Source organism: Homalodisca vitripennis, chromosome 2, assembly GCF_021130785.1.
Source record: "Homalodisca vitripennis isolate AUS2020 chromosome 2, UT_GWSS_2.1, whole genome shotgun sequence".
Taxonomy (NCBI): Eukaryota; Metazoa; Arthropoda; class Insecta; order Hemiptera; family Cicadellidae; genus Homalodisca; species Homalodisca vitripennis.
The window spans coordinates 84,960,431-84,969,420 of record NC_060208.1 but is presented as its reverse complement, the minus strand read 5'-3'; the positions used below and the strand labels follow the sequence as shown (position 1 = coordinate 84,969,420).

General features: G+C 34.2%; 1 protein-coding gene across 1 annotated transcript; it reads right to left on the bottom strand.

The window, feature by feature from the left end:
• Positions 1-7,718: 7,718 nt before the first annotated feature.
• LOC124355710 lies at positions 7,719-8,657 on the bottom strand. The gene has a single exon (XM_046806868.1). The coding sequence runs from the start codon at positions 8,655-8,657 to the stop codon at positions 7,719-7,721; it is 939 nt and encodes a 312-aa protein (XP_046662824.1).
• Between the last annotated feature and the right edge of the window lie 333 nt (positions 8,658-8,990).

The following is an 8,990-nucleotide window of genomic DNA, read 5'->3' as shown; positions in this document are numbered from 1 at the left end:
TGTAAGGGAGAATCCGCGTTAACGGTATCTAATAAAAGTAATGATGACGCCGCAGACGGGACAAAAACTATCCTGGACGCTATTTGCTCTATGGACACTAAAATAAACACTAATATAAGTCAGGTGAGAGGATCGATTGACTCGTTGCGGGAGGAGTTTCAAAGGTTAAACGAAAGATGTGCGGCGATGGAAGATAACCACATCGAACTTCAGCGTCGTTGTGCCAAGCTGGAGGAGGACAATGGCAAATTACAGGATGAAGTCCAGGATCTGCAGCGGCGTCTCAATGAATCTGAGCAGCACTCTCGATGTGCAAATATAGAAATTATCGGGTTACCAACTACCGAGGGAGAAGATATATACACTGTACTTGAGAAAGTAGCTTGCGTGCTCGGGGTTGATTATGCTGTAACAGACATATCGGTAGCGCATCGACTTCGGCTTTTCTCAAAGAAACATGCCTATGCACCAATAATAGTGCAGTTTGTCTCCCGGAGGATGAGGGAAGCGTGGTTGGCCGCGTCAAAGGGCAAGCGAGGCCTCAAGTCTACGCAGATCTCAGAATCGCTTCCAGAGAGCCAAGTGTTCATTAATGAACAGCTAACACCCCACAACAAGACTCTGCTAGGACGCGCCCGGAGGATGCAGCGGGAGAAGAGGATCCACTACGCTGGCTTCTTCAACAACAAAGGGCTGATCAAGCCTGCTGAGGGCGAGCCTTCTATCCGGGTGCTTCAGCTCAAGGACCTAGACCGCTTTGACAAGTAATCATAGAACTTTTAAATATTTAAATATTATTATTCATTGGCTGCTGAATATATATATTTATGGGCTACACAATATTTATTTACTTTATAGACCACAGAATAAAATTATTTTATTATTTAGATTATAAAAGATTTATTTGATCAAAACACATTGCTATTTTATACCTTGTCAACGTAAAATTCCTTTATCTCTATCAAAGTATCATATCTGCCAACACTAATGCTAATAAAGTAGTATCAGAAAACATGCTATGAGTAACAAAATTTAGAATGAATACTTATAATTCAGCTTGTATGTTTTAACCGAAGTAAATAAATTAAATTTATGCATATTTGACGCTTGTACTATTACTTAATCATGATTTAATGAGTTATGTATTATTCATTATTATAATTTAACCACGGTTCACTAAAATTTTGTTAAACCATTTTATTTATTATGAATCTCAAACTGACTTTTCCTCTTTGATTATATAATTATACAAGTATTAGGACTAACAGTTAAAAATAAAATAACAACAAGATCTTATGCAATGTTTAGCTTCAATGTCATCACACAAGAATCAGTTTATATGATTGATGCGCTAAGGCCTATATAGCCTATATAGTGTAAATATTATCCTTATCATTAATTATTATGTAACAATTATTATTTTAAACTTGTCGTTTACTTGTCCATAGCATAATGTTGTACTCTGTATTCAGTATCATTATTTTAAGAGTCGAAGAGTTGTAGTAATGTTCTCATTATTTGTTGGTTTCGAATATAATTTCTCCCTACAAGTGTATAATTTAGAGTAAAGTTGAATTAATATTATATATTTTTTCTTTGTTCACATTTAATCACGGCTGAAGTTGCACAATGTACAGAGATTTCTTACCATTTAGTATACTTTTAGTATTATAAGTGGAATTAGTTTTGGTTTTAATGATATTTTTGTACTAATTTATGTATATACACATAATGTAACTAAAAGACTTTTTTATTATGACTTAATTTTGTCTTAAACAAGTAAATTTTGTTCATTTCATTGATTAGATTCCTGTTTAGATTGACACAGAAAATATTCATAATACTTTAAAGATATAATTTTAGTTTTAGACAATGGCACGAGTTAGCACTTCATTTAAATATTATTCTTGTACTGGGCAGGCAGAATGATGTGAGGCTGTGATGACACCGCTCATGCTGGGTGACGTTTTTGATGACAATATTCCTTTCAAATGCCTTGAACTGGAAAGTTATGATAGCTGTTTAGATTTTTTTCATGATAACGGCAGTGATTGTTTAAGAATTTTTCATACAAACATAAGAAGCTTCTCAAAAAATTTTGATGAATTAATGGTATACTTAAACGAGTTTTGTCATACACTTGATTTGGTAATTATGTCGGAGTGTTGGCTGAGGGGAGGAGAAGAGCACGTACACGTTCAGGGATTTGATATGTTAATTACTAACACACAACGGAACCAAAACGATGGACTTATTATATTAGTAAACAAACGGTTATCAGTAAAGGCTGCTCAGATAGCGTTAGGTGACGTTTATGGTATCGGATTGGACTTTACTTACTCAAATAAAATGTTTAACTTACTTGCTTTATACAGAACCCACGACAGTAATCTTGAATTATTTTTGGATGGACTAGAAAACTACTATGACAGTACTGGACTAAATAAAACATGCATATTTGTTGGAGATATTAATATAGACTTATTGAAGACTAATTCAATGACTAATAGATATTTAAGCTGTCTGCATGGCGCTTGGCTCACACAGTGTATTTCTAAACCTACTAGAGTGTCAAACAACCTTCAATCTTGTCTGGATCATATATTTGTGAGGATCAGTGATATAAATAGAGTAAGATCAGCTGTGATGCAGACAAATATAACTGACTACTACAGCACTGGACTCACTATCTCTGCAGCGGCTCTGCCCCGCCCTGATATTCACGCCGACAACTATACGCCCCACACTTTTACCGACCACGCACGCTGACTAACAATTTGTCACTTGTCGACTGGACTCCCGTCTTAACATGTTTTGATGTTAATCAATGTGCTAATATATTTAAGGAGAAAGTTCAAAATTCAATATTAACTGCTAAAAAACCAATAAAAATTAACTCTGCCAGAAACAAAAAAACTAAAACCATGGATTACTTCTGATCTCGTTCGTTGTATTCGTACTCGGGATGGGTTGAGTAGAAAAATATAAAAAACAGCCATTTAATGTTGTTTTACGCAATCAATATCAAAACTACAGAAGATTTTTAAGTTCTTCGCTGAAAAAAGCTAAAAGGGACTATTATAGAACCAAAATCATTCATTCCAACGGCAATCCCAAATTATTTTGGGGAATAGTCAATGAATTAGCAGGGAGATCTAAAAGTCGAGAATCATTTCCCATTAGTAAATATTTGTCTACGGCATCTGTTGTCACACCGAATTTATTAAAACAAATAACTAACGATTTCAATTTTTTCTTTGGGGCCGTGGGACAGAATCTAGCAAATGAAATCAATACGGGAGGTCATCCAGTTATAAATGATGCTGACTATAGACAGAACACTGACTTTACATTTCACACTGTGACAGAATTGGACATCATTCATCAGGTGGCTGGACTGCGGGGAGGGTCTGCGCCGGGCCTCAATGATGTTTCGGCCAATATTCTAAAACTAAATATCCAGTTTTTTCTTCCACCCTTACTTCATTTAATCAATATAAGTATCTTAAATGGCGTTTTTCCAAATTTCTTCAAGTTGGCAAAAGTATTCCCTCTACATAAGTTCAACGAGTTCAATGATAAAAACAACTTCCGCCCAATGTCCCTGTTGAGTGTATTTTCAAAAGTATTAGAGCGCATAGTAAAAGATCAACTAGTTACATATCTCCAAGAAAACGAAATACTGTGTGACTCTCTGTACAGGTTTAGGAATGACAAAAACATCACAAACGTTCTTTTTGACGTCAATAGAGAGATAAATGATAGCATTTCGGATGGAACGCGTTCAATGTTAATTTTTCTGGATTTAAAAAAGGCTTTTGATTCCGTAGACAGAAGCAAATTACTATTGAAGCTTGAACATATTGGGGTTCGCGGCGCTGCTCTCTCATGGTTTCGGAGCTATCTCACCGATAGGTTACAATGTGTGTCTATTGGTGGTAGACAGGTATAAACAGTGATACACTACCAGTGGAATACGGTGTGGTCCAGGGCAGCACTCTTGGTCCAATTTTATTTTTAATTTATATAAAAAATATATCAAAATTGCATTTAAATGGTAAATTATTCTTATTTGCTGATGACACCCTTGTTTTTTAAGAGGAAAGTCTTGGCCAGAAGTACAGGCAAAAGCATCAAGTGATCTTACTCTTTTAAAAACTTGGCTTGACCAAAATGTCCTTTCTCTTAATATAACAAAAACAAAGTTTATGCCGATTTCCTTAAGAAATAGTACAGATTATAATTTACAAAACTTGGTTATTCATAGTTGTGGTAACAACTATCTGATTAATACGTGTACATGCGAGGAAGTAGAGAAGGTGGATTACTATAAATACCTTGGAGTAATTTTTTATTTTCGGATGACCTGGACCCACCATATGAAATAAATGAAAAAATGAAATAATGATTTATTCCAGCATTTTTTTACATATAAAAAAGAACAAAAACTCTTTCTACGGAATAAGAACTGGCCACGTTTACAAGTATTGCGGCCAGATTTCCAAAAAAGAATAACAACAAAAAAGCTAGAGTCCAGATTTTCAATTGAATGACACAGAGCCGCTCACTGTGACGTCTGTTCTTTGTATCACACTACAAATACATTAAGTTATACAGCCACCATTACACTGTTATATTTAATAAAGCAATACAATTAATAATTTTTAAAAAATATCAAAACTATTTTAGCAATATTAAAGTTTTAAATTTTATTGTTCTAAATTACAATAATTAAAAATAATTACAAATTACTCAAAGAAAACAACCATATTTTTACCTTAAAGCTAAAAGTTCTTAGTCCTACCGATTCTTTTATTGACAAGCGTAGCTTATTAAAAAACGTAGGGCCACTATGACGAAATGAACATTTAAACGACGATTTATATACTTTTGGAGTTCTAAATATTCTACGATTTATATTACGCGTTAAGTATAAAAGATCAGTAGTTCCAGTATTGCCGCTTCTCTGGTAAAATAATCTAAGAACTTTATAGATATAAGTATGCTGAATGGGCAAAATGTTTAACTCCATAAACAAAGGAAAAGAACTGTCACGGATTTTTTTTCTTAATATAATTCGTAAAAAGTGATTTTGAACGACACGCAATTTTTGAATTAGATATTTATATGCACCACCCCAACAAACCACCCCATATTGTAGTCTGGAGTCAACTAATGCAAAATACAACGTTCTTAATAAATGTGTAGAGCAGAAATTTCTTAGAAAGTAAAATTTTCTTACCGAAGATTTAAGTGTTTTATGTAAAGAATTTATATGTTTTTCCCAGTTAAGTTTTTCATCTAAAACTATCCCAAGATATTTGAATTCCTTCTCTTTATTAATGGTCTCACAATTACAGCTAATCTCACAAGAACGATTGATATACTTTAAACTAGAAAAAAAATTGAAACCTTTAAAATCAAAATTTACATATTTTGTCTTTGCTAACATTTATTTGCTTTGAATTTATTTAATTCACACCAATTTCTTAATTTATGCAGATCGTCATTTAGAATTTCAGAAAGTGTTTCAATATTTCTATGACAGTAAAAAAGTGCAATGTCATCAGCAAAAGCATTTGGTTTTCCATTGAGGTTTAACTCCAGCAAATCGTTAATAAAAACCAAAAAAAGAGTCGCTGAGATGACAGAACCCTGAGGAACACCTAGCTTAACCGGTAACGCTGAGCTGAGACATTCAGCCACACGAACACGCTGCTCACGACCAAAAAGAAAACTACGAAACCATTTAAGCGCAATCCCTCTCACACCTGCGGCCTCCAACTTGCGAAGCAAAGTCTCGTGGTTTACTAGGTCAAACGCTTTTTCAAAATCGATAAATAAAGCAGTAGATTTATTTCCTTCGTTCATGCTATCATATATCAAGTCAGTTAAACACACGAGCGCATCTTCAGTGGATCTACCTTTTCTGAAACCGTACTGATTAGTACTGAAAAAATTTATGTTATTGAGATATTTAATAAGTCTTATTTTCATTAACTTCTCAAAAATCTTTGAAAATACAGATAACAGACTAATTGGACGCAGATTATCTAATTTTAAAGATGACACTTTTTTGAAAATAGGAATCACTGTACTTACTTTTAACTTATCTGGAAATACACCAGTACAAAAACTTAAATTTACGATATGTGCTAAAATGGGAGATATTATCTCAGAGATGTGTTTAACGAGTGAAGTATTAATATTATCAAAACCAGAAGACTTTTTATTTTTTAAACTATTGATAATTTCCTTTATTTCCGTCACTGAAGTTGGTGAAACGAAAAAAGACGTCAACCTATTGTTAAGAAACAGACCCTCCTTATTAACCCTGCATTCCTGAACTGATTGTATGGTAGTAAGATATTTGTTTATTTGCTCCGCAACGATGATCGGATCAGTTATCAAAACTCCGTTATCTAACTGAACTCGGTCAACATTCTTAGAATCTATCTTTACACACTCCAGTTAGATCATTAACTATCTTCCATTGTTGGGCTGAGTCACCTTGACAACTTAGGAATTTATTAGAATAATACGTATTTTTTACCATATTTATTTCTTCCTTTAAATTATTACAAACATTTTTACAAAATTGAGCAAAGTTTGTGTCATAAGGCCTCCTTTTAAATACTTTATGCAATCTTTTTTTACGTTCAAACATTTTTATTAACGAAATATTTATCCAAGGACTTTTTATTTTTGCTTTGTCTAACTTGTTACCATGACTAACAAATTTTTTACTACTAGACAGCACTTCACATCATAACTTATCATGAAAACTATTAAAACACTCTTTGGCATCATTAATAATTAATAGGTCGTTGAAATTAATGTTTAATAACTTTTGCTTTACCAACTCAAAATCAAAGTACACTTTAGCAGTATTAGCTCCTACAATTCCAATATCTACGATCTCATTACTATTTATTTTTAATCCAAGCAAACAATGGTCAGTCAAATCAGTGTCAAAAACGGCCGACTCAAAAAGTGATAAATTACAGTGTCTTACAAATATGTGGTCCAAACATGTTTTAGTATGTGTAGGCAAGTCAATAAATTGTGTGAAACCCAAACCACTTAGCATTGTCAAATAATTCAGAGCAATTTGACTTCTGTCTAATAAATCGAGGTTTATATCACCTATCAGTATACAATTATTTGATAAATTAGAAAACAAATTAGTAAACTCTTCAATAAAGTTCTTTTTTTCGTAACTTTGTAATCTATATAGACAAATAAGATTAAAAAACATTTGGTTGCAATTTAATTTTAAAACTAAAGAATCGACAGTTACCATACTAAAATTTAAATTTGTTACTTTTAAGACATTGGATACAAAACAAATTATACCTCCAGACCTGTATGTATCATTACAACAATGAAAAGTATTATAACCTTTTATGGCAAATAAATCTACCTCGTCACTATTGATCCATGTTTCACAGAGAACTATAATACTTATACTAGTTTTAATTTGGTTTATTTCTAGTAAAAAACTATTGAAATTTTTTCTTAAACTTCTGATATTTGCATAAATTATATTTATACTTTTATTTTTACTATCGGGATTAAAAAAACTATTTAAAGAATAAGAAAATTTTGACATTGGCCTACTTATCATACAAGATTGCCTTTAAGCAAAGATTATTAATACAAATTTTCAAAACTATAATAAAATAACTTAACATAACTTGCTTTAAAATGCTCACTTACTAACCCAGATTGTCAATGTCCTTGTATGATAAGATCTTCTTGACAGGGTCTCCCTCAGCTTTCCTCGCAAAGAACTTGCTATCGCGACTCCAGGCAAACGTATATCCGATCTCCCTGCACTTCTTCTTCAAACTTGCCAGAAACTTTTTGTTTTCCGGTGACAAGTGGTCGCTGATGTACACTCGCTGTGCCGGAAACCGCTGATTTACCCCCCGAGCAACAAGTGACCTCTTTTTCCGGTATGCGTTGAGCCACTCAGCCTTCCTCTCCCTGTCCGTGAACTGGATGATCAGCGCAGGATCCCTGTTGAGTCCATAGGATGGCACCCGGTGCGCGATGGCGACGTCGCTGTCCTGCACCTGCACTCCTATAGCCGCACCCGCGTCCTTCAACAGGTCTTTGACGCTCTCCTCTCTTGTAGATGGCAGACCGCTGACTTCAACATTGTTCATACGGGTATACTGCTCAAGATTTCTCATCCTATCCCTCAGGTCCAGAACTTCTTTAGTGAGAGATTCGTTCTTAGTTTTTAAAAGTTCGTTTTCCTTCTTTAATTCAGCAAACTGCAAAGTAATTTGCTCCATTAACTTGTTGGAAGCATCGATTTTATCCGACACAAACTGAACAGAGGCTGATAGGTCGGTCATCTCAGACTTGAAGGAATTCATCTCAGTAAAAACGTCCTTTTTAAAACCTTCTATTACCTGAATTAGGAAGTCCTTAGTAAGAACATCAGCAGACGAAGAGCCAGAAGTAACAATGTTCTGAAAAGAGTCACCTCTACAGTCCTTGCACTTGTAGTCTCTCGTCGACCTCGTCCTCTTTGCCTCGAGATCGTCCTTTATGCAGTCAGCATGAAACACAAAGCCACACACTCCTACACATTTCACATCATTCTTGTCACTTGAAGATTTTTTACAGACGTCACAGATTGCCATAGCTAATAATACTTATAAAAAATCACTTTCAGCTATGAACAAACACGCACGACACGATAAGAGCTGCACGTGTGCAGTACGACCTTGAACTTGGTACGGAGTGATAGAGTAGAGCTCTTATCGGCTCGACTGACTGAGCTGGACATAGATATGTTAGTACAAAATATTAAAAAATATGCCTTTGCTTTCAGACAAATTAGTGAAATTTTGATGGAAAAAGAAATTAAATTAGCTTACTATGCTTACATTCAATCATTTCTTTCTTTCGGAATAATTGCTTGGGGAGGGGCAAGACCATCTATTCTATATCCCCTCTTTGTTTCTCAAAAACGC

Coding starts and splice junctions, on each gene's coding strand:
- LOC124355710 (XM_046806868.1), bottom strand. CDS start 8,657: ATGGCAATCTGTGACGTCTGTAAAAAATCTTCAAGTGACAAGAATGAT.